Here is a 26,293-nt window from a genome sequence, read left to right as displayed (position 1 = left end):
GCTGGGCTAACCAATAGCCTCGATTTTGTAGCCGTTATGGATATCTGAGCAAAAATAGTGCAGAAACATGTGTTGACAGACAATATAACAATACTCACATGCATATATTCTTTATCCTCTGCAAAAAAGAAAAGAAAATATTACTCGAGCTTATTCAGCTTTGTCTGAGTATTACGTATGGGTTTTACCGTCCCCTAGTGGTCAAGGTACACACACTAGAGGTAGCGGCACAATTTCCACTGAAATAAAGCATGAAATCATGATGCTTAAGCTGTTTCATTCTTTATAGTCCACTGAATGATGTTGTCACTGTACGTTTCTAGACAGTACAATACAGCTATTTTTTTCTTATTAAAAACGTTGGTGTTTGCAGGGAGCGAAGGCCGCCACCAGGGGGGGCCTTAACCCCAGAGACACAGCCCTCCGCCCCTGCTTGGAGCGTCTCTCTCCTTGTCGAGCGACCGCAGCAGCAGGATCGGGTTACGCTACGCCCCCTTTGTTTATTAAGCCCGGGTCAGTGCGCCGTTAGCCGCGGGACAACACGAGCTCGCGTTGGACACCGTCCGCGGAGGAAGCGCAGCTCCATGTAAGTCGATATTCGCTGGTTCATCTAAAAAAATACATATTTCCGAATGGGGCTTTGGTTCCTGTCGCGCCGAGAGTTGAGGCGTTCAAGACAAACACGACGAATGAGTTTCGATTGCGTTTTTGTTTTGTTTCATTTATTTATCTATTTATATATATATATATATATATATATATATTGTTTTTTTTTTTTTTAAACATTGCGTCAAGTCATTTTCCTCGGTTATCGGCAAATATGAGCAAAGTTGGCCACGAGTTATGTCGCTCGGAAGCCTGTTGCTTTTGTAGCCACGGATGAGATTCTGGACCGGGGGGGAGGAAAAAAAAAAAAGGAGGAGGAGGAGGAGTCGAGAAAAGCGGATTGTCCTCGCCTCTCTTACGAGTCAACATGCAAGCGAAGCCAACGCTGATTGTGTCACGCGCCCGTGTACGTTTTGTTCGTTGCTTGTGTGGAGAAACCAGCGAGGAAACACCGTTAAACGTGTTGCGGACTTTAGTCCGGTGCCTGCAAGCGAGCTAATGAGTGAACGGTCGTCCATGGATCATTGCCAGTTAGTCATATTCATAACATCACTTTTTTTCTAATTTTTTTTTTTTTTTTTTTAAACTCATTATTCTTTAAAAACAACAAACAGAACAAAACAAAACAAAAAACAATCAAAACAATGTGGACAAAAGTACAGCAAAAGTAAACCATTTGATCACTTTAACCTATCAATTATTGATTTGCATTGGTTGGACCACCTGACATTAGTTTTTACATGAAATATGTTCGAAAAAATGCATTTTCATTTCATATAGTAAAAAAAAGAAAGTTTAATTATCGATTTAATGTTTTCTTCAAGACCCAAACCGAATTTTATTAAAACCTATTATAAAAGTCACTTTTATTCAATTTAAAGACGTTATTCTTTTAAGTAGCCGTTGAAGTTGTCGTCTTTTTGCACAACGTGCAACGAGAAGGAATAAAACCGCACCTCCTGTATGCTATATGCCAATGGCAAGGGTGCTCTTGAATATCGGAAGTATCTTTTATATTGTACAGGACTTTAGCTCATTCGCTGCCATTGACGGCTTTTGAAGTCAATTATCCATGGTAACCGGGAGGGCTGGCAGTGAATGAGTTTTAACAAGCGTCAATACGAAACCGGGAGTTGCATCATAATATGACAAAAAAGATAGAAAGGATTCCCTGTTAATGATCATTAATCATCTTAAAGTTAGATACATATAACCGTGATCATTGCCTGTTTTATCGGCAACTTCGCTGACTCGGGCCGTCGTCTATTTCACGGCTGTCGGCTGGCCAACGAGTGAGCGAACGTGCCGATTGTCGAAGTCGCAACCTTGACCTCTCCCGTTGTCGATGCTAACATTATGTTTTGCTTTGCAGGCCTTGACAAGCGGATCGAGTGCGCAACTCCTTTTAATGGGGCGAAATCCCGTCCGGGTGCAGCTGTAAAAATGATTGAAACAATGGGTGAGTCGATACAGTTCTTAATGGAGCCCTAATGCACTCCACGGAGTCATTGTGCGGCAAACGATGATCCAAACTGTTAAGCGTTGACTTCCATCTGTCAAATGTTAACTTTAGCGTGAACGCAATGCTGCACCGCCGTCTTCTCACTCGAACCTTTTGTGCACCCTCTCAAGCGCGGCCAATTAATGTGTTTCTAATAAGATTACCTGTGTAGTTCCGAGTGAGGGAAAACATGCTGACGCCGGGGTGCTGTCGACAGCCTTTGTTCAAACAACAAATCCTCGCTTTGGACCCCACGCATGCCCCATTAGGTGATAGTCACAGTCAGCGAGCACTGGAAATTGCTTCATTTTTGTCCACATGACAGTGGCCTGGCCCCACCGAAGAGCTTACACAGGCTCTGGCAAGCGCACGCAAGATTTGATTCATTTCCTCCTGATACGCTTCCGCCATTTGCCCTATGGGCTCCGAAAACATTGAAAACAGTTGTTTTGCTCCTGATGAAAAACACCACATAACCGGCCAACGGCTGAACAGAGACTGTGGCCAAGGTGTTTTTCATAGACAGGGAGAGGCCAGTCGACCGACCGGCCAGCGACTGCATGAACGGTGACTGAAAATCTGGCCGATGACTTCAGTAATTTCTCGTAATTCCCAAAAATTGCACTTTCGCAGCTGGATTTTCCTTGTACCTCTCCATAATACGCACCCCAGAATTGTTGATATCCATGCTAAAAAAACAAAATATTATCCGCACAGCAATTGGAATTTACGACATCTTTCAAATAAATTTTAAAGCTCCCTGACGTAAACGGGAAATGCCTACCTTTGCGCGCGCCAAACAAAACGAAAGCAGAAAATGCTTGCCCACGACACTGACACTTCCATTTATGGTAGCAGTTATTCACTCTAAGGAACGATAATTACACGCGTGCAAAATGTATATGACAAAGTTCACCGGTGATCTTTTCTGCCATTTAGTAAAGTAAGACGCTAAATCTAGTCCCTTGTTACGTTAAACGGACATGGTTGCAAACGATATGACAACAGATATGAATATGGCGGCGCTCGCCAAGATGATTTTCGGTCAGCAGCGAAAAATTATATTATTAGAGGTGCAACAATTACTCAATGAATCGACAGCAAATGGATTATAATCGTGTCGAGACCTCGCTGAGCTTCAATCCTCTGAATTTAAGCCTCTCAACAGCAAATCTAATCGATTAATCAAAAAATAATCAACAGATTCATCGATTGTGAAATGAATCGTTAGTTGCAGCCCTAGTTATTATATTATATGCAAATTTGTAACATTAGACATTGTATATTGGAATGAAAGTACCGTAATCCCCCCCCCCCCCCAATAAATTTTCTTTTTTCAAAAGTCAACAGTGCGCACTATACATAGGTATCGGGGAAAATGGAAAAAACTTTCACATATTATAGATGTATGGTACAGGTTATGAAAAAGCCTTACACTTTCATTCCAATATGCCACCGCCACCGAGAGGTTATGAAAAAGGCGTAGCCTACACTTTTAATCCAGTATGACAGGGGTACGTATGACTGCATATATGTACAGTTGTGCTCATAAGTTTACATACCCTGGCAGAATTTGTGAAATATTGTTTTTTTTTGTTGTTTTTTTTTAAATACGACTGATGACTGAACAACAACCATCACTAATTTTTTTATTGTTATGTTATGTTTGATGATAAAGCTTTTCGGAAATCCTTGACAGTTTAATTTGAATCCCATTAAAATACAATTAAATGTGTTTCGCCTGGCCCTTCATGTTGTCTTTAAAGAATTGTACCCATCTTACAAATTCTGCCTGGGTAATCAAACATATGAGCACAGCTGTGTGTTTTCTCCTTTTCTAAATAAAAGTAGGGCTGTGAATTTCAAAATAAGAGCAAGTAAATAAAAAGAAAGTATTACGTGCGCAAATCAAGTGCTTAACTTCATAATAACGCACCCTTGATTTTTCTATGAATAGCAAAAAAAATGGGTATCATATACGAGAAATTACGGATGATCTAACTTCCCCCCCCCCCCTTTACAAACACGGGGAGGGAAGGACGCCAGTGGGGTGGAGCACTTTCAGTCTACGGTAGCCGCGGCCACCCATGACCAGCACGTAGCTCCGCCCCTGCTCGCTCGCGGGGCCAATTCCCGACTGTCTTCATATCCCAAATGAATTAATGCGGTTTGCCTGTGTTGCGTCCTCCTTCTCTCTTTCTCTCTTCGCCTGTCACTGAAATATGTGACGCCTCTCAGACACGCAGCGTGCCTTGCAGGCGGTGGAGCGGCTCCAGGCCAAGCTGAAGGAGCGGGGGGAGGTGCCCACCGAGGAAAAGCTCAGCCTGCTCAAGTCGGTGCTCCAGAGCCCCCTCTTCCACCAGATCCTGGCCTTGCAGAAGTCCGTGCAGCAGCTCAAAGACCAGGTGACCGCTCCGTTCGGAATCGGGGAATGAGCAGGGCGGAGGGATTGTGACGAGGACGATGACATCACAGAAATGCTACTATTGCACTTTAAGCAGCTAAAACAATTCACATTTGCAATATTTTGGTATCAAAACACAATATTCACTGATTATTTTATCGTAAAGTTATTCCAGTGACTCTGGCTATGCTATATTAGTATTTTCTGTGAAATTTATACATAATTCTTAGCCATAAATGTGTATAATTGTGTAGCATTAATTCATTAGCATTTTGTGCGCGTGTTATATCTATATTGTGGCCACAAAATTGTATTTGGAGTGCACGTCACACCTGTTTAATTGCCCCAAAGAAGTATTTTTGTGGTCAAAAATGACCATTTTACACTCATTATGACAATTGTGGCCACAATTTTGCATTTTGTGGCCACAAAAATAGCATTTTGAGCGCATGTTAAGCCTAATCCGTGGCCACGGAGAAGTATTTTTGCGGCCGTAAATTAACATTTTGGGTGCGCATTATACCTAATTAGTGGCCCCATTTTATGCACACGTTATAGCTACTGTATGTGGTGGCCACAATCCGATCCGATTCTAACCAACTGTCCTTGCACACGCTCTTTCGTGGGCCGCAGGAAGCCAGATGAAAATATGCGAGCAATGCAAGTGGGAGGCAAGAGGGTGGGCCGGGTTCTTAGATGAGAGGAGGGGAAAAACAAAAAAAAAACAAAAGAGCTGCGCTGTTCAGATTCCTACAAAGTAAAGCAGCACAGTGGGCCTCGGTCAGCCCGTCCCGTGTCGCCATGGGAACGAGGCCGCTGGTTGTGTGTGAAGCGGGGCGGAAACAATTTCTTAAATGTGCAAGAACCAGACTGGAACTTTAATCCTCTTAGTTAGCCCGGCCAACAAAGCGCATGGACTTTAGCAGCATGCTACGCTAACGCTGCCGAGGCCTGTGGGGTTTTGTCGGGGAGCGTGCGCCACTCTGCTCGTCGTTTAATTGACACCAAAATTCACTTAAACAGGGGGGTGGGCAACCATTTTCCTGCCAGGAAGGAAATACTAAATTGACGGGCATTTGTTTGTTGCATTTATATAGCTTTCATAATGGACGGTAATCAGTCGTTTATCGCGTGGGTTAGTATCCGGACCACCCCCCGCAATAGTCTGAAATCCGCGACGTAGCACCCAGAGAATTTGGGGATTATTTATACATTTATTCTTATTAATCTTCCCCAGACTCATATCAACCTCTACCATATACGTATTAAACACTTAATACAAAAACATTACAGCATACACTCAAAATCCTGCGATAGTGAATTATGCGCCATATGAATATGAAAAAAAAAAATAAATAAAAAAAAAACAATGCACTGAATCCACAATTTAGAATCGATTCTCCTATTGATTATTGGTCAAATGATTGAATAATAATCTTCCCCGCTATTTTATTTTAATTTCAACTCCTAAAATACTTTTTATTTTCATTTCGCAGGGTCCATAAACTGCATATGTTGGTACTGAGTGTGTGGTATAAATTTGGTGGACAGAATTTGAGACAGCTAAATGGTTATCAATCGTGATTAGCATCAGCGCGCTAGTGACGACCATTTTAAAAAAAAAAATGCTAACTATGATTCAGCTCGCTCAGATATCACGTTATATGTACAACCCCAATTCCAATGAAGCTGGGACGTTGTGTTAAACATAAATAAAAACAGAATACAATGATTTGCAAATCATGTTCAACCTATGTTTAATTGAACACGCTACAAAGACAAGATATTTATTGTTCAAACTGAGAAACTTGATTGTTTTTAGCAAATAATCATTAACTTAGAATTTTATGGCTGCAACACATTCCATAAAAGCTGGGACAGGTGGCAAAAAAGACTGAGAAAGTTGAGGAATGCTCATCAAACACCTGTTGGGAACATCCCACAGGTGAACAAGCTAATTGGGAACAGGTGGGTGGCATGATTGGGTATAAAAGGGGCTTCCCTGAATTGCTCAGCCATTTACAAGCAAAGGTGGGGCCAAAGAGGAAAAGAACCATCCGGACTGTTATGGACGCAAAGTTCAAAAGCCAGCATCTGTGATGGTATGGGGCTGTGTTTAGTGCCAATGGCATGGGTGACTTACACATCTGTGAAGGCACCATTAATGCTGAAAGATACATACAGGTTTTGGAGAAACATATGCTGCCATCCAAGCACGTCTTTTTTATGGACGTCCCTGCTTATTTCAGCAAGACAATGCCAAACCGCATTCTGCACGTGTTACAACAGCGTGGCTTCGTCGTAAAAGAGTGCGGGTACTAGACTGGCCTGCCTGCAGTCCAGACCTGTCTCCCATTGAAAATGCGTGGCGCATTATGAAACAGTCCGGGGTCAACGGAGACCCCGGACTGTTGAACAGCTGAAGCTGTACATCAAGCAAGAATGGGAAAGAATGCCACCGACAAAGCTTCAACAATTAGTGTCCTCAGTTCCCAAACGTTTATTGAATGTTGTTCAAAGAAAAGGTGATGTAACACAGTGGTAAACATGACCCTGTCCCAGCTTTTTTTGGAACGTGTTGTAGCCATAAAATTCTAAGTTAATGATTATTTGCTCAAAACAATGTATTTTACAACAACAAGTATTCTGTTTTTATTTATGTTTAACACAACGTCCCAACTTCATTGGAATTGGGGCTGTACATTACACAGCTAACAGTGTCTTAAAAATCCCTTACAAACACTCCCCCGTCGTTTATCAGACATCCAAAACTGCATCCGTCGGCAATAAATGATAAACATTGGTTCTGGCGGCGCAAATATGATTCGGGGCGGAACTTTTTTAATTTATTTTTGTTTTAATTTTTTTTTTTTTTTTTAATTTCGGCGGAGGCAGAAAATTGCCGTCGACTGAGCCGAGTTATCCGACTTCTTTATTCGACACTGCATATGACCTTTCCATCACTGCTTAAGTATGAAACAGTTGTGTATGAGTATATCCTATCCACTGTTAATTTTATAGGGCGTGAACAGTGGCTCCGACCAATGGCCACTTCATAGACCACCCGACGACTGAACAAACTTGAGGACGTAATCGTTAAATATTTTTTCTGTGCTATTCATTTTGGTCGGAAACATGGCTCCCCCTTTGGTGGGGAATAAACGCTTTTATGTACTCTGCCGCATTCTTCCAGTTCATCTGTCACAGCAGTAATTAAAAAAACAAGCACATTAAGGCATCCAGATGGCCCGCGATGATAATAGAAATATTGTATTTGGAGCCTTAGAGCCAACGTGGAAAAAGCAGCCATTATCTTCTGAAGGATTAGGCGGCTTCTGGATGCGGCTAATCACGGGCTGGATAACGAGATTCAGAATCCGGAATATTGGACTGGAAGATCATAGCACTTACCAAGCATCCAGACAGTGATGTCATGATGCTGTCTAAATGAGATTTGTGTGTATGTTCCTCCTAGGGGTGTGGCATTCACGTCACAGAAGAGCAACACAACGGCAGCCATGTCGCGCCCTCGGACATCAGCGCCGGCGAAATCAAATGTGATCAATTGGATCAGATTATTCAGACTATGGCGCAGGTAGAAACCCAATCTTGATTTGAATCGATAGGTTTCATGTATTATTCATAAGAAGTATCCGAAGGCATTCGAAGAGAAGCCCCGCAAACACAATTCCGAAGGCTACACAGTCTACGGAAAGTGACAATGTCTAGCTTCAAAAGGCCGCACATAGTTTGGATTCCGCTGCCTAACGTAGACGCAATTCGTGCGATGCAGGGACGCTACGTGGCCCACGTGGACTTGCAGAAGCCGGCGATGGGGGGTCTGGGATTCAGCGTGGTGGGCCTGAAGAGCGAGAACCGCGGCGAGCTGGGCATCTTCGTCCAGGAGATCCAAGCGGGGAGTGTGGCTCACAGGTATGCGAATGGATTCAAATCTTCACGTTTCACTTATGCTGAGATCAGACGACAGGATTTTCGCCCAGATATGGGCCCAATTAGCTATCGCAGCCGATTTCCTAGATGGTGGCCAACATATTTTGTCGGGAACAACAACATTTCTTGTAGTGTGACATAATCCACGACCAACGATTTGGCCCTAGGACGCCAAAATGAAAGTCTAGCATGTTCGATTGGTTTTTTTATATATATATATATATATATATCTTCCGCGGGGTGTGACATATCAACGACAACTCTCCGACAGCGCACCTTTGACGTCGACCAATGGGGTTGCGTAGTACCGTTGGCAAGATTTATTCACGCACACGAACCGATGTTGATGATTCGACAGAACGCCGGCATGTTTACGTACAACCGTTAGCGCTAGTACTAGCTTGCTGGGCTACATAACGTTTTGTTGCCCGCTTGGGAGCCGTATTGTATTAAAAGCACGGGATCATACCATACCTCAAGCAATGAGGAATGAACGTCCTCTCACGAGCAAAGCCGATGACCACCACGCGTTTTCGCACGGCGCGTTGTTGTCGTCGTCGTCGTCCCCATGGTTACGAGTGTATCCGGTCGCGTTGACTGGAGACACGTTTTCTGGCTCTGCCTCTCCGATAGCGTTTGATGTGACGAGATAAAGCCCGGTCATCGTAAAAGACGCGAGGCGCTGGTATCGGAATACTTGTCGTGTAGCGTCGCCACCGTCTGCTACGGCAAGATTTTATGGCAGTAGTCAACATTGACACATTGCAATCGTGAAATACCACATTTTTGTTGTCGGATCCAAGCAAGTTACATGAAATTTAGTAGGAGAGTCTGTCATGAGTAGAACCACAAAAAAAGTCTCAAAGCCCAACAGGAAGTCTGCTATTTTGGGGTCATTCTGGCCATTTCCAATGGGCCTGTATTTGTTTTGAAAATTCAGCCCCTGAAGCCAGTTTCCTTTCGCAACATGACATTTGGTAGACGTGTATATTATAGCTAGATCCACAAAAAATGTCCTAATAACACATGCGCAAAACGTCACTGGAAATCTGCCATTTTAGTTTGAAGTGACCATTTTTGGGTCATTTTGGCCATTTCTAACATTCCTTCAAAAAACAACTTTTTGTATTGTATTTTTTGCACATTCAGCCACTGAAGACAATTTCCGTGAGTAAGAAAAAAAGGAAACCAAACGCCACAAAAAAAGTCAACCTTTTCGGCTTGAAGCAGCCATTTTCGAGTTATTTAAGCATTTCCAGGGGTCCCACAAAAGATTTTGTCCGATTGCACCCAAATTTGAACCACGTGTATGAGACTGATGCGAGACGAGCGAAATCGCGGAACAAAGTTTTCATCACGGCGCGTCGACGGATTAGGGTGTCGAACTTTGAGGACTCGTCGTAAAACGCAAAATTTGCTGACTGTTGAGATTTGTTTGCACCCGCTGCAGCGATGGCAAGCTGAAGGAAGCCGACCAGATTTTGGCCATCAACGGGCAGCCCCTCGACCAGACGGTCACCCACCAGCAGGCCATCGGCATCCTGCAGAGGGCGTCGGAGAGGGTGCGGCTCATCGTGGCCCGGGGACCCATACCTCAGCTGGCAAGCGCCGCCGTGTCCCGCAACTCCCTCTGACACACAAACTGATTCGGTTTAACAACGGCAGGAACGGCTGACTGCTCGAAATTGCCTTCACGTTCATATTTGGTTTTCAATCATCCGCTGTGGTTTAGTGGCAACACGTGGAGACTATCGAGCTGGTCAACGACGGCACCGGCCTGGGCTTTGGTATTGTGGGAGGGAAGACGACGGGCGTTATTGTGAAAACCATCCTTCCTGGAGGCATCGCCGACCAGGTGACTGCACTTCATTCAAACCTGAACTGCGCTGACGTTAGCAAGAGACAATTGCATTAAGCTGTTGCAATACAATGGATTATTCACTTTCAAATATTTGTTTATGTCATTGAATCATTGGTTAACTGATCGAGTGTAAAAAATAAAATACACAAGTAATAGTAAAATAAGCAATTCCATTCAACATGGATTGAGTCATTTCTTTAAAAATGTTAATTTAGCTGTTTTTTTTTTTTTAATGAATGAAAATTGATTAATTCATCTTTAGGTTTTTCAGAAATGTATCTTGCTAAATACTTGGTTCAATTTTATTTAAAAACAAACCCCAAAATTAAATATATGTAAAATAAACAATTGTAAGTGTAGATTTAATGCATTTATTTTATTAAATATTTGTGGTTCTATCAGTTATAATCAAAGTAACTATAAATAATAAAACAAAATATGAGAATGCTTTTATTGTATTATTACATATATTTAAATATAAATTCTTCAATTTAAAAAAATTATGAAAAAATTTCAAACAACTTTTTACATTTTTCTTTTTTTTTTTTAACCTTATCTACATGTGTTTTAAAAATCAAATGTGGTCCTTAGCTCAAACCTTTTCACGTCCCCAGTCTACAGTCTTTCTCTAATTGAATTTTGACACCCTTTGGCCCTCAAGGACAGCCGCCTGAGAAGCGGCGACCACATCCTAAGAATCGGAGACACTGACCTCTACGGAATGGGCAGCGAGCAGGTGGCGCAGGTTCTGCGACAGTGCGGCAACCGGGTGAAGCTGGTCATCACGCGGGGCCACGTGGACGAGAACCCTTCCGTCACCGCGTCCACGCCGGCGTCGCTCCCGCCGGACAAGGTCGCCGTCGCGCGGAACGGCGCCATTCACGTCTGGACCGTACGACACCACGTGCTAAAACCTCCTTTCACAGGGCGATGAGACGGAAGAAGAAGAAGGCGGGTTCGACGTCAGCCTTATCAAGAACACCCAAGGGCTGGGGATCACTATTGCCGGTTATGTTGGCGATAAAAATGCAGGTGAGAAGTATTGACGGAAATCAAAAATTGTATTGTTGTGCAACCTATCGCCTTGTCTGTTGCCAAACAGAAAGTTGTGCAAAATGTACTGAAACACTGAAAAGTTGGACATTCAAAAGTTAAGAGAAGATTGTGCGTTTTAGGTTCATTCTGAAAGTTCACCCCACAACCAATATTCCAATTTTCTTTTTTTGGGGCGGGGGGGGGTTTAGTGGTGTGAATACTGTGCAGTGTTAAACGCAAATATTGATTCAAATGCAATAAAAAGTCAACATGCATATAAAATAATGGACATTTAAGCCATGTTTTTTTTCTCAGAGCCCTCCGGTATTTTCGTCAAGAGCATAACCAAAGACAGCGCTGTAGATCAAGACGGTCGCATTCACGTGGGGGACCAGATCGTGTCTGTAAGTACTTCAGCGCCCTGTTTATTGTTATTATTACCGACTAATTCATCATCTTTTTGGGGTCTCAACGTGGGTGAAAAATGAAAAAATGTTGTTGTTGTTGACTGCTGTGAGCCCAACTAGCCCCGAACGAACGTTTTACCCCAATCGGGAGGCGCTATCTTAGACAGATGTATCACGCTAGATTGTGAATTTTTTTTTTTTGTGCCATTTTGCCATCTACTGTGGTTGTCAAGGAGTCGCCGTGACAAAAGGTGTGCGAGGGCCCCTTTGTCACTGCTTGAAGCTTTCTTATTATTTTCTTAAATGATCACCCCGGTAACTAAATCACCCGAGCACGGAGGTGCCCCACCCCATTCAATGCTAATTAATATTATGATTATTATTAACAGTGCTGGCTATGCAGGAAATGTTTTATGTGAGCTATCAACAGGGAGCGATTAATCCATTCAGTCTGTGGCTTTGCATAATTTTGAGGAATTAACAATTAATGACACTTCCCCCCCTGTGAATATAAAAGATTAAACACAATGACCCATCCCGTTCTTAATAATTGTACATTAAAAATGAGCCCCAACTACTTCATTTCTTCCAGTATAGAACGTCTCGCTGTTTTACTAGGTAGTTAATTGAGCGACTGATAGCAATTTGGGATTTTGTCAGTCGCTGTTTTTGTTAGCTATTGGCACACTCACGATGTCCATGAATCCGCTTGCAGGTGGACGGCGTGGACATCCAGGGATACACCAACCAACAGGCCGTGGAAGTCCTCCGGCACACGGGCCAGGCCGTCCACCTGAAGCTGATCCGCCGGGGGTTCCGTCCCGACGAGATCCCACCCGCCGTGGCCCCCGTCGTCACCATCCTGCCTCCGTCTGCTGCCGTCCTGAACGAGCCGGACGTGGAGGGACAGATAGAAGCAGACCGAGGTAGACGAAGGCTGTATATGCAACGATTACACAGTTTCTTTCAAAGCACTGGATTCAATCTCCCCGTGCCGTTGTTTCTTGTACGCGCAGATGAAACGCAGTCGCGCACAATGAACGAAGGACCCGCCGTCACGCCGGTTGTAGATCAGCTGACAGAAGGCAAACACGGTAAGAGGCTGGGGGGGAGGGGTATCAAACATCCAGGCAACACAATTGTTGCTCAAACACCCAAATGGAGCCTGTCGTTTGAGATTGGATGACATTTTTTTTTTTTTTTTTTTTTTACCGTTCACTTCCTAAAGGGACCACAACTCCGACGCCCTTCGATGAAGAGGAACTCTCGAAAAAGTGGCGAGAGATTCTGGGCGCAAATAATGAAGTCATCGTAAGTGACCCCTCCCCCACCGCCCTCCGAAAATGAACACTCAAATAGGTTACAAGAAGTGAAAACGGCAAAATTTCACAACGTGCGTTTGAGCCGTGAAAGAATTCCAAGGATGTCCACTTCTATGCCTTTCTGTGACGCTACAGCGTCATTAGCAGGTTGCAACAGCGATCCGGAGACTGGAAGAGTCACAGAAAGGCATCAGCGTGCATGTCGTTGGACAGACGGGAAACAGGAAATGTTAGTTTGGTTCCCAAAAGGGCGAGGGGTGGGGGGGGGGGGGGATATATAGTCGAATGATCTAATGTAAACCAATAGAAATATGGAGAGAACATTTGGCTTGGTTAAAACATTTATTTTTAGAATTGACCTTCCTTTTATGGGAATATCCCTGCATTGTTTTGATTGTCCTCAAGCGTCCAAGCATGGAAGCGGCTTCCCAGAAATGTTTTTGACTATGTAGAAATATCCCGTATACAGTAAAAGACGTGTGTATTAAAAAGTTAAAACATGGTCGATATAAGTTCACCCTGAAATTTCACAAAACGTTTCTAGAGCTGAATATCCGCTAATTTTGTTTGAGAAGTGATTGAAATGATCTGACGGTTCGGACAAGGTGGCTCAGGTGGAGAAATTCAGCGAGAACAGCGGCCTCGGGATAAGCCTGGAAGCCAACGGCGGTCATCACTACATCCGCTCCGTGCTGCCCGAAGGGCCCGTCGGCCGTTGCGCCAAACTATTCAGCGGAGATGAAATGGTCGAGGTGGGCGGGCCCGACCGTAACGCACCGTAAAGATGTGTTCCCAGCTTAAAAGCAACCTTTTTTTTTGTCTCAGGTCAACGGTATATCCCTGATCGGTGAGACCCACAAGGAGGTGGTCCGAATCTTGAAGGAGCTGCCGCTCTGTGTGTACGTGACATGCTGCAGACCCGCCCCCCGCCAGCAGGCCGACATCGACGCTTCAAAACCACAAGTGGAAGCTTCGTCTGCCAGATGCCAATTAAAGGTGCGTTATTTTCTGTTACCGTGCTCGACGGCTATGGAGAAGAAATGAAGAAAAAGGTGCAGGGTAGTACAAGTTGCGAACTGAATTCAAATCAAGAATTTTTCATTATTTTATTTCATGAACACAATCCACAAAATTGTAAAGTACGATGGCCCTAATGGGTCAAAATGGCTCGAGGGTCTGGTGGAAAAGAGACCCAAAGAGGCAATTACTTCTGCTAAACCATTTTAACTGAATGTTTTTTTTTTTTTTTTTTTTAAAGTACCGGTTGTTGTAAATGATGATGATGTGTGCTCAACCCGTGCTGTAGAAAGTGCCCTTGTCTTCCTTGTCAGTGGAGCCGCTCCACATGTGATTAAGTTAGCCCGAGCTGTCGGTCGCTCCATTGGTTCTCCACATTGCCAAGCGCGATGGATTAAGGTTTCACAAAAAAAGGCAGCACGGCTCCAGTTACACACCTCAGCGCCAGTCGCCGACACCGCTGGCTGGAAATAGGACACTTCAATGGCAGCTCCTGCCTTGATATGAGCCCGAGTGTCCCAAACAAGAAATTGAGGGGCTTTATTTTCCCTTTTTAGCAGGAGCAAATCGACGTGAGCGTCGTGGAAGTGGTGGAAGCGGCAAATGATGTGACTCCGGAGGCGACGGCATCTCCTTTGGCCATGTGGGAGCTGGAGATCCAAAATATCGAACTGGAGAAAGGAGCAGGAGGATTGGGATTCAGCATTCTGGACTACCAGGTCATAGGACTAAGGATCTGGAACAATTTTCTTAGTTGAGTTTAAAAGCGGTTTCTGGTTACACGTTAATAATCCCGCTCAACCGCAGGACCCACTGGACCCAGCCAAAACGGTCATCGTGATTCGTTCCCTGGTTCCCAACGGGGTGGCCGAGCAGGACGGACGACTCCTGCCGGGCGACCGACTGGTGTTCGTCAACGAAACCAACCTGGAAAGCGCCAGCCTGGAAGATGCTGTCCAAGCGCTCAAGGGGGCCGAGCTTGGCATGGTGCAAATCGGGGTGGCCAAACCCCTGCCCGTAAGTATTCAGAATCCTATTTGGTGTCTTGTTGTAGTTATGTGGTAAGTTTACAATTTAAACAACTCATTCACTGCTTTGGACAATTCTATTCGTCGACTGGAATCCCACCGTTCACTGCCACCGGCGTATATATTTGTAAAGTACATTTTTTAATGGGTAGGCGTGGAAGAGGGTCTCGCCCAGCTTTTCTGTGAAATTTAGGTTTGTAAACTACTGTGGCGACCAACTGATCGCTGTAGATGGCGGCTTTGCATCGCTGTGGATTTGAGATCAGCACAGCTTTTGAAGTGGAATACGAACGGCGTGTAAAAAAGCCACTTGTTTTCTTTGCTTTATGGTCAGAAACTGGTGTTTTACGGTGAAACCAATCCATGTTCTGCTGCTGATGGAAAGAGGCAGAAACAAACATTTTTCTTCTGGCCAAAGGAGAGAGTCTACTCTTTCTTTTGGTAGCCTTGGTACTTATATTGGCACAGAACACAATTTTTTTTTCTTGAAACATCAGGCAAAAATTTCCCTAACACGTCTGGCAATATGGAGAACTCTGAAAATGGCTGCCAGTGAATGAGTTAACATTCTTTCTTTTATCGATTACGGTGTTCATAATCGTATTCGGTGTCAGTTCTTGAGATCGTTGAAACCCATTCAACAAGGATTTAAGCTGGCCTTGAATTTATCTGCATTTTTGGTTTGAAGTGGCCATTTTAAGTCTCATTTTGGCCAGGTCCAGGGGTCCTTCAAAGACCAACCTGTCCCAGAGTTTAACCCATTGAACCACATGCGGTATACTACACAGATGGGTGACTCATGATTTGGAAGTGGGATCACCCACAAGTGGCTCTCAAACAGGAAACTCCAATGACAAGCTCTACAAGGTCATAAACACTCCTCTCAACAGGCGTGGGGATGCGAGGGGCTATTCATCACAGCTCGCAGTTTTCATTTTCGCCTGTATTGCCTTCGGATTACCAGTGTCGAGGTCAGACGGATTACCGGCCACTGTGGGAGTTATTCCGCACTCCCGCAAGATGTGGAACGCACTTTTGGCGGTGGCGTCTCTCAAAATTGAGCCTGACAATCGTAATCCTCGAACCCTTGGAGACGCTGAAAGAATCTCTTCACTTTTCCTAGGGGATAAGTGGGGATTCCTACTCAGCGCAGCTTTACGGTGGGCAGGAAGTCACGTCGCTCTCCGCCCGCCGGTCATTTGACTTCGGCGGTAGTTTGCTCGAAGACCGAGACGAAGAAGAACTGCCCGGCGGAGTCCTTTTCCGAGCAGAGCCGGCATTGGTTAGTTAGCTTTTCTAGCAACAGAGGGGCCACAAAAAAAAAAAAAAAAATGAAACCCCTAAAAAGATTTTTGATCTGGTGGTTAAACACGTCTCTTGTTCTGCCAGGTGGACACCAGTGAAGTGGACCAAAAGGGTCCTGAGCACGCTTACTACGGCGATGAGGACACATTCCAGGCCTCGTTGATTGCGCTTCACGGAAGTAGCTCGGACCTGGATTTCCTGAACGTATCCACGCCCGAGGTGAGCGGCCGCAAACCTGCGCAAATTCAAAAAAACTCTACCGATCTTATCAGCGCGACATCACACGTACTTCAAGCATCGTCAGAGTAAACGAACCCTAATGTCATTCGACCAAGCAAAGTCGAAGAGCTTGAATGATGATTTTAGCCTGTAGTGTCTGGTCTCTAAAAATCCCCTTTAAAGGCTAATTTCGCTCAACGCAGACTTCAAGTTACCTCGACTTTGTACCGGCGTCCGTGACAGCCCGTCTAGGCGCTTCCGATGAGGACCTAGCCACCGCCGAGGAAACGACGGAGCACTCCGACTCCTACAGTCTGTTTCTTGACCTCCAGACCACACCCGAAGTGCAGCCTGAACCGGCGGAACTGGTTCAAGGTCAAGCAGAAGAGCCCTTTGTCGATTTTGTGGGTCAACCGATCTCGCCGGAGGTAACGTTAGAAGGAACGTTCTGAACTTCTGTTTCAATGCCCAAGTCCTCCTGCGCAGAGTAGGTAGCGCTGCGTGCATCATTTTCTCCCCAGGAGGACGAGGACGTTGACGCGGGAGCCGACGCTGCCGGCCAAGCTGCAATCTCAGGGAGCAATTTCGAACGGACGATCACGGTTGTCAAGGGCAACTCGAGTCTTGGTTTGTTTTCATGAACTTCATTTCTTCAAATCAACTTGTTTCACGTCTTTAAATAAACCACAAAAGAGGTTTGAATAAAGCGTGAACAGCACTGTATTTTTTTTTGTTTTTTTTTAACGGATATTACAGGAATGACAGTGAGCGCCATGAAAGACGGCCTGGGGATGCTGATCCGAAGCATCATCCACGGCGGGTCCATCAGTCGGGACGGGCGCCTGGGCGTGGGCGACCTCATCCTGGCCATTAACGGCGAGCCCACTGCCAAGCTGAGCAACGCTCAGGCCCGCGCCATGCTTCGCAGGCACTCTCTTATCGGACCGGACATGGGGTAAGAACATCGACTATACAAAATGCAGTGAATGCGCGTTTAGGTGAAAATCGGCACTATAGCGAGACCATATACCGTAAAAGAGTTTTTTTTTTTTTTTTTTTTTTTTTTTTTTTTAAAAGGTTGATTAAAACATGATTTTCAAACACACAGTAACTATATTTGAACAGGAAAAAAATGCAAGCATAAAATGTATTTTGAAAATACTGTACGGTATTGAATCGCTGAACTGAATGAGTAAACACTGCATGTAACAGTTAAACTTTGTTTTAATCCAGTACCGTCCATTTTTTAATCCTAGTTTTTTCGCATTTCATTCCTAAGCACAACACATTTGCATTTTATCTTTTAGAACCAATTTATTCCGTTTTTTTTTTTTTTCTTATTTCCCTGTATTTAAGCACAGTATTAATGTTCAAACTGTGCATAATGTTAAAGTATTAAATATACTATTTAGGAATTAAACCTCTGCCTCAAAACCAAACTAAAAGTGCACTATCCAAATATTTGTGAAGAATCACACACACATTTCGGATGAATGCTTGCTTGGCCAACTCAACAAGGCACAGTTGCATAAACGCCAACTCTTCACGTTCTAGATCTGCTTGCACACCCGACGACTGATCTGTGCCCATTTTATGTGTGAGTATGAATAACCGTACGGTAATGTCTTGATTGTCCTGGTTTTATTTCTTTTTATTTTGGATTTATTTTTTTTCTCCTCCTTTTTGTCCATCTCGTCTGCATGCCCGTCATCACTTCTTAACGCTAACAACTTTCTTCCCGCCGCTGAATAACCACCGCGTGTCTGCGATATGCCTCGAGACTTGTGAGGATAGCGACGCTTCAATTGTTTCAACTTGTGTTTTCGGCCAGCATCACGTACGTCCCGGCGGAATATTTGGAGGAGTACGAGAGCAGCCTGGAGCGGAGCGACAAAGACGACGTCTTCTTCGAACCGACGTCTGTTCCGGCTCCAAAGTATGCAGTCGAGTCGAGTCTAGAATAAGGAAGCCTTGGTGAACCCTGGGCGTTTTTTTTAAAGTGTCTCCCCTGTTATTTAGGGATGTTCCCAACCTTCCCGAGCGGGAGGATGGTGAGGGAGAGGAGAGTGTGTCTTACAGCAACTGGAACCAACCAAGACTGTGAGTCCAACCAGTGGACGAAAATGTTTTTTAATTATTATTCTTATTTGAACGTCATTACTTATGTAAAATACTAATTAAAAAAAAAAATTAAAAATTCAGAATACATTTTTGAATAATGTTAGCTTTTATTTATTCTTCTTCTTTTCCTTTACACAACCTTTATTTTAATATATTTTATTTTTTATAATTTATGCATGTTAAGAACACATTTTGGGTCAATTTACACACAGAAAATAAAATTAAAAACCCATTTTAAGAATACATTTTGAGCCAATTTAAATATTTATATCATATGAAACTGAAAACATACAAATAATACAAATTAATATTTTAATTTCTTTATAATTGATGATACAATTTAATTTAATTCTTTATAATTGATTACACTAAATTTAATAAGAAGTTATTCATTTAAACTTTGTGGGGAAATGTGGATTTTTTTTAGGCTGCTCTTCATAATAATAACACTTTGTAAATAAAGTAATTTGGGGGGAAAAAAGCACAACAATGAAAATCTCCAGGTTTAAATTTGAGTATCATATTAGAGAAGATTTTAAAAAAATATATATTTTCGAGGTGCTGTGTACTGATTTTGGTACCTTCGCCCTCAGAGTGGAGCTTTTCAGACAGCCAGGCAAGTCCCTGGGCATCAGCATTGTCGGCGGCCGCGGGATGGGCAGCCGGCTGAGCAACGGCGAGGTGATGCGGGGCATTTTCATCAAGCACATCCTGGACGACAGTCCCGCCGGACACAACGGCACCTTGAAGACCGGAGACAGGATTGTGGAGGTGAACGACAAACAAACGGGACAAAAGATCGGATAGCAAATAATGAGCGTGTCCCTTCCGTGTCAGGTGGATGGCGTGGATCTGAGAGACGCCAGTCACGAGGAGGCGGTGGAGGCCATACGCAGGGCAGGAAATTCTGTGTCCTTCCTGGTGCAGAGTATTATCCAGAAACCCAGGGTAGGTCACATGGCCACTTCAAACCAAAATGGTAGACTTCCCGTCAGTCTATTCCATGGCATCATTTCCGGAAGGATTTTTGTGCCGGGTCGTGCAGTTGTCGCAGCTAAGATTCCTCCGTAACAGGAAAGTCTTTAACAGCACGCCTTTTGATGAAGCGATCGGACAGATTCTCTCTCTCTCTTTATTTATTCTTCCAAGTTTGTCTTTGTTTACGCTGACGTGTGAAGATTACGGTGTGAAAAGAGGGCGCTCGCTCCGCTCACAAAGGCAAAAGTAGAGGCGGGAAGAGATAAGGCAAGCGCAAGTGGGATTTGATCGCCGACGCAATAGAAAGCAGGGAGACTGAATGGAAGAGAGACGGATTACACGGCATGAACACCGTGGCGCGCATGCGAAGGAGGTTCAGTCCAACGTTGTGCCGTATTGCTTTGTGCAGTCGTCAACGAGTGCAGAATCCATCGAGGAGAAAGTGCCATCTCTACCAAGGGACAAGGAGGACAAGGTCGGTGATGTTTTTGCGATGTTTGGGTTTCGATTTGCACTGCACATTAAAAGAAAACACTGGGTGGATCGACGTTGGGTCACAAATGTGTCATCGTCTAAAGTTGTCACCCTTTGTCTCTTCTCTGTAGGAGGGTGACAGTCACAGTAGACTTGTCCTCCGCCTCTCCCCAACTAACCCTTTCACTCCTACCCCGTTTAAGGTTCGTGGGTCTCTCTGTTGTGGCCTTCCTCTCGTCCTTCTCGCCAGCGTCTTCCTGTTTGTCCGTGTCCCATCATCACATTCTTATTTTGTCGCTTAATGTTAAATGTGTAGACAGGCTTGTGTGTAGCAAGTGTGAATAAAGACTCCTGTTCTTCTGGTAGGTACATACACTACTTTCACCCGAAAGTGCAATATCCCTAATATTTCATGAGTCGTGGATATGAATGTGTGCCGAAGGTTTATTCGGTTAAATGAGTCTTTGCTGTAGTCTGATTGAGCCTTTAAAGCAGGGGTGTCAAACTCATCTTTGTCACGGACCACATCGTAGTTATGACTTCACCCGGAGGGCCGCTACGACTGTGAACCCATATAAACGAAACACAACAGATTGTTGAATAACCAGTTTTGAAATCAGAAGCCTATAAGAACATGTTTTTTTCAACTATGACATATCTTTTCAAAGCTTTGTAACAAAAAAAATAAATAAATGCTTGCAAATATCTCAATGCTATTACACCAGAACACAATTAGCAATTTTGCTAAATTTGCTTTCGCGGGCCACATAAAGTGAGGTGGCGGGCCGAATCTGGCCCCCGGGCCACCAGTTTGACACCTGGGCTTTAAAGCATCTACGACATCGAATCATTTATTAGCCTCAACTAACATAATCCTGCAAAATCAAGCATATCAACTTATGGTGATTTGTTGCGCTGTGCCGGCAAGCCTTCCAGCAACTATTGATTCTAAAAATACCACGACTACAAAAAAAAAGTATTATTTCTCTTCGCCTTTCATTAATATTAACTCTCCCCCCGGCCTCGAAAGCCGAAGAAGCGTGACGCTGCAAAGGCGGCGCCCGCCACCGTGGCCCTCGCCCTGCCGGTGTTGCCGCACGCGGGGGAGACGGACGCCGACGCTCTGACGGAGACTCCGGCTCAGCCCCTCGGGGCTGACGTGGGGAACGGCGAAGAGGAAGCGGCGGAGTCGGGATGCAGCTGGGGTGATTTCCTTTTCACATCCGCGTCGTGATTTATCTACAGTGAAAGGCTCAACTAAATATGGTCAAACTGTGCAGAATGTTACAGCAACTGCTTCCACTACAGTACATGTGTTGAGTCCAGTTCAGTTGTATATAACTTCTAAGTGCAATGCATTTGCGTTGAGTCTTTCCGAAGTGTATGAACGCCACCGAATGCTTCCATCGCCACTTTGCAGAGAACGTCGTCCAGCGCTACGGCAACCTCCCGGGTGTCCTGCACGCCATCGAGCTGGAGAAGGGCAAGACGGGCCTGGGCCTCAGCCTGGCTGGCAACCGGGACCGCGCCCGCATGAGCGTCTTTGTGGTGGGCATCGACCCCGCGGGGGCGGCCGGGACCGACGGACGCATGCTCGTCGGGGACGAGCTCCTCGAGGTTAGAAGTAGAGCATTTGATCGGTGTCTTGGACACAGCCGATATGATTTATTATCTTATTTTATTTTGTTTAGATTAATGGACAGGTCCTCTACGGCCACAGTCATCAGAATGCATCTTCCACGATCAAAAGCTCCCCATCTAAAGTCAAAATCATCTTTATCAGGTAAAATACACTCCCTGGTCTCACTATTGTAATGCAACACAAAATCCACTCGGGGGAACTGTTGTAGAGAGTAGAAAAAGGTCCAGTGCAGACTTGCTTCCAAAGGTCTTTTGATTGTAGCACTTACTCTACACAGATTTTTTGGGGGGTTGCCTACTTTGAACAAAGTGAACAAATTATGTCCCAACCAAACTGCAGTTGAGTCTCAGTAATTACCACCTGTGGCAGTGGCTTTGACCTTCCACTTAACTTGGCTTCCTTAGCCGTGAGCTGTCGCTTCGACAGCTCACGTTGAGTTTACGACTCTTCTGGCACAGGAACACAGAGGCACTGGAGCAGATGGCGGTGGGACCCGTGAGAGAACCCGAGGGAGACGCAGTCGAGCCCCACGCGGAGGTAACAGCCGGGCCCGACAAAACATCGGAACACGTGTCGCGCACATCAACAAGTGGTCAGACAGTGCAGGGCCATCCCAATGTTGGCTGTATTTGTGGTTGGGGGAAATTCAGCCCAGTTTCTGTGAGCCACATGAAATTTGGTAGACCTGTCTGTCTGTCTCAAGAATGCCTGGAAAGACACAAGTCTGCCATTCTGGCGCTGTTTCAGCCATTTCCAAGGATCCTTCCAAATTGACTTATAGTTGTATTTTTTAGAAAATTCAGCCCCTGAAACCAGTTTCTGTTAGCAACGTGAAATTTGGTAGACCTGTCTATAAAGAGTAGACCTGAAGAAGCCATGCCTGGAAAGACAAAGGAAGTCTGCCATTTTGTCGTGAAGTAGCCATTCTGGCGTCGTTTTGGCCATTTCCGAGGATCCTTCAAAATTGACTTGTGTATTTTTGGAAAGTTAAGCCCCTGAAGCCAGTTTCTGTTAGCAATGGAAATTTGGTAGACATGTCTATCACAAGTAGACTCATAAAAACGTCTCAGGAATGCCTGAAAAGACTCAAAGTCTGCCATTTTGGTTTGAAGCGGGTCATTTTGGCCATTCTCAGGAGAATGTCGTCAAGATTTTGTCCCATATCTCCCAAATTTGAACCATGGCTACTGGACAGCCGGAGCATGGCTGCGATGTTTGATGACACGCCATAGAAAGAAGGACTCCTTAATTATTCCTCCCAAGTGTGGCGTTGTGTGGTCCGCTTATCCTTCCCTACTCCCAACCAGGACGCCGAAAAACCACAGACAGGGTTGTGAGCATGTCGTACCCCGCCATTGGTCAGCCCGCCCACACACACACACACACACACACACACACACACACACACATTGTATTGCACCATAAATGTGACATAGGCACAATAAACATTCCATTCATGTCACCATCAGGAAGACTTTGCGGTTGGTGAAGGCACCACGGAGGACAATGTAACCATCCAGGAAAGCTGCACCGCAGCTGTGAATAAGGAATCAGAGGTCGCCAGTCAACCCGAAACAGTTACAAGTGAGTCAGCGCTTGCGACTGCTTATTCAGGGCGGTAATTAAAGGAACTACAAAGACACGTTTGGTTTTTTTGGTTTTTTTCTTCAGGTCATAGTCGTTCGTCCAGCCTGTCTACGCTGGCCTGCGACCCAGCAACGTGCCCCATCATCCCGGGCTGCGAGACCACCATCGACATCTCCAAAGGGCGGACGGGCCTGGGGCTCAGCATCGTTGGGGGCTGCGACACCTTGCTGGTAAGGAGACTTTTCACAGACACTTTGCCATTTTTCTTTGGTCATTTGACCAACACCAGTGTAATGTCTCCTCATTCCTGGATGTAGGGAGCCATCATCATCCACGAGGTGTACGAAGAAGGTGCGGCCTCCAAGGATGGCAGGCTTTGGGCTGGAGACCAAATCCTAGAGGTGAGGTTTTTCATGCGAGCGCCGTATTGTATAAGAAAGACACAGAGGCAGAGCATCTCAAGTATTTCCTCAAATGGTGGCCGTCCCTCTAATAGACTCCCCAAACAGTCCACGGGTGCAACATCCACTTGACCCCAATAGACGCCTCCAACTCGGTGTACCGACAGCTTGCCCTGGTGTGTCTCAGGTGAACGGCATCGACTTGCGCGCGGCGAGCCACGACGAGGCCATCAACGTGCTGCGGCAGACCCCGCAGCGAGTCCAACTGACCGTCTACAGGGACGAGGCCCAGTACAAGGAGGAGGAACTGTGGGACTCGTTCATCGTGGAGCTGCATAAAAGGCCCGGCCAGGGCCTGGGACTAAGCATCGTGGGGAGGAGGTAACCAATCAAAGATCGATAACGCACGTTTACGACCAAGCGGGAGTCGGATATTTTGGTCCCTTTACGGATGACAAAAAAAACAAAAACAAAAAGTGAACAGAACTGTACCCCTTGTGAAAGCTGATGGATACTCACAATCCTGATTGATGAGCATCATTTTTTCTTTTGTTCCTCAGATCGCGGGACCAAAGGTAACCTAGTGCTCAATGTAGTATCTGTGCTAGACTTAGCTAGAGCAGAGTGATTATCCAGAAACCATTGCGTAGTTCCGGAGTCAACCCTTAATGATCGAAGATAGAGTCAAGGTCAGGGGATGATGGTGGTCACACCATGAGTTTCGTTCCCTCTCCATATCGCAGTTCACTTTTTTTCGTGGTTGCACTGTATCGCAGATTTTGGTCCTGGGCCGTGTGTGTCCTTTCTACCAGCCCCCCCAAAAAACAACTAACAACAACAAACAACTAACTGTCTTTATCGACTAGGAACGACACGGGGGTGTTTGTGTCCGACATCATCAAAGGAGGATTAGCGGACGCCGACGGCCGACTGATGCAGGGTGACCAGATCCTGTCGGTCAACGGAGAAGACGTCCGGTCCGCCACCCAGGAAGCAGTCGCCGATCTTCTCAAGGTAGTGAAAATATGACAGCAGGTCGATAGGACACAGGTTTCAATTTTTTTTTTAATTTGTATCAGGGTACTCAGTCGTCATTCCATTTCAGTGCTGTGTCGGTTCGCTGAAGATGGACGTCGGGAGGTTTAAAGCCGGCCCCTTCCACTCGCAACGAAGGCTGTCCCAAAGTAGCCAGGTAGACCAAGACTTTGTCCGTATAATGTGTCAATTGGAATGCGCCAAACCAGGTTTCTCTCGCCCAGATGGAACAGACAAGTGAACCTTGCACCTCCAAGGTGGGTTCAGAAATCCTTTCTGGCGATCCGAGTCAACAGGGTAAGTATCCTTTGAAATAAAGCATTGCCTGGAATGAGGCGCTCAAAGGTTTTCCACGTCTGCAGCACCAGATCACCAGGACGTGAGAACGGCGGAGTTCACCAAAGGCCCCGGCGACTCCCTGGGCGTCAGTATTGCAGGTGGGGTGGGCAGCCCCTTGGGCAACATACCCATCTTTATCGCCATGATGAACCCCGCCGGCCTGGCAGCGCAGACCCAAAAGCTAATGGTGCGAGGTTTTCCATTCATCTTTGTTTGGCTTGCCAAGTCAACTCCAGTAGATTACGCGAGGTATTAGTTCTGCCTCGGGTCTTGCCATTTCGCTGCTCTTCTTGCTAATGATTTACACGACAGTGAGCCACCGCCATTTGCGGGAGATGCGAACTGAGCGCTGCCGTGAGAAGCGAAAATCCCAGAGTAATCGAACCCCACACAAAAAGGTTGGTAATTGCCTACAGATACCACATGACGGCGCAGACTTTTTTTTCTATTAGATAGAGCTATGGTCTGACTAAATGAAGCTCCTCCCCGCTGTTCAACATAGGCACTTGGCATCAAATGCCACCAGATGGCACCAAAGTAGTATTATTTGACAGGGCTGTGGCCTGAGCACAAAAACTATGAATAGTTTTTCAGTGAATGACGGAGGATGGTTCCCCCAGAAATGGGCGAAAATGCTGGAACACGATTATGCCTCAGAGAATGGTGGCGCTCAGGAGTTTTTGTCATTGACCTATGCATGACAATACAAAGGTAGTCAGCCATTATAGGCTCATTTTGCCCTTTCCCGGATGTCCTTCACAGGCCAATTTGTCAGGGAAATCGTTTGCGTAACTCAGACATATGGGCAAAATTTCAGCATAGTTTGCTTGCCATTCAACACAAAACTCAAATAACTCAACTCCAGTGAGCCCCTGCGTGTCAGTATCTTCGGCGCTTTCATATGGCGTCCAAATCTACATACCAGCCATTCCGGAATGAGTCTCAAAATCCTGACGGGAGCCCACAGCTTTTTAGCGAGTGAAAACGGGGGAGAAAAAGGCCACGTTGACAATCGCTGCTCTGTGTGACGCAGACTGTTGGAGCCTAATAAATCTCCCAC

General features: G+C 45.3%; 1 protein-coding gene across 1 annotated transcript in view; it reads left to right on the top strand.

Annotated features, from left to right (window-relative positions):
* Positions 1–512: 512 nt before the first annotated feature.
* LOC133397799 (multiple PDZ domain protein-like) overlaps positions 513–26,293 on the top strand; it is a 28,618-nt gene continuing 2,837 nt past the window's right edge. The window contains 43 exon segments of the mRNA XM_061669111.1: positions 513–586; positions 1,979–2,065; positions 4,346–4,512; positions 7,987–8,106; positions 8,305–8,444; positions 9,913–10,063; positions 10,195–10,317; positions 10,985–11,176; positions 11,250–11,355; positions 11,674–11,762; positions 12,481–12,691; positions 12,782–12,859; positions 12,994–13,076; positions 13,693–13,839; positions 13,913–14,083; positions 14,662–14,823; positions 14,912–15,121; positions 16,256–16,414; positions 16,522–16,656; positions 16,860–17,084; positions 17,178–17,283; positions 17,413–17,611; positions 18,211–18,232; positions 18,234–18,253; positions 18,488–18,592; positions 18,676–18,756; positions 19,371–19,548; positions 19,615–19,725; positions 20,165–20,230; positions 20,361–20,432; positions 21,260–21,434; positions 21,650–21,846; positions 21,921–22,012; positions 22,330–22,408; positions 23,341–23,455; positions 23,543–23,688; positions 23,776–23,859; positions 24,047–24,240; positions 24,420–24,434; positions 24,726–24,873; positions 24,965–25,051; positions 25,119–25,191; positions 25,257–25,420. Coding sequence (XP_061525095.1) covers positions 2,050–2,065; positions 4,346–4,512; positions 7,987–8,106; positions 8,305–8,444; positions 9,913–10,063; positions 10,195–10,317; positions 10,985–11,176; positions 11,250–11,355; positions 11,674–11,762; positions 12,481–12,691; positions 12,782–12,859; positions 12,994–13,076; positions 13,693–13,839; positions 13,913–14,083; positions 14,662–14,823; positions 14,912–15,121; positions 16,256–16,414; positions 16,522–16,656; positions 16,860–17,084; positions 17,178–17,283; positions 17,413–17,611; positions 18,211–18,232; positions 18,234–18,253; positions 18,488–18,592; positions 18,676–18,756; positions 19,371–19,548; positions 19,615–19,725; positions 20,165–20,230; positions 20,361–20,432; positions 21,260–21,434; positions 21,650–21,846; positions 21,921–22,012; positions 22,330–22,408; positions 23,341–23,455; positions 23,543–23,688; positions 23,776–23,859; positions 24,047–24,240; positions 24,420–24,434; positions 24,726–24,873; positions 24,965–25,051; positions 25,119–25,191; positions 25,257–25,420 — 5,214 coding nt within the window. The 5' untranslated portion in view covers positions 513–586; positions 1,979–2,049.

Source organism: Phycodurus eques, chromosome 23 (assembly GCF_024500275.1).
Source record: "Phycodurus eques isolate BA_2022a chromosome 23, UOR_Pequ_1.1, whole genome shotgun sequence".
NCBI classification, from domain to species: domain Eukaryota; kingdom Metazoa; phylum Chordata; class Actinopteri; order Syngnathiformes; family Syngnathidae; genus Phycodurus; species Phycodurus eques.
The sequence above is the reverse complement of the archived record's forward strand: the minus strand, read 5'-3'. Positions and strand labels throughout refer to the sequence as shown.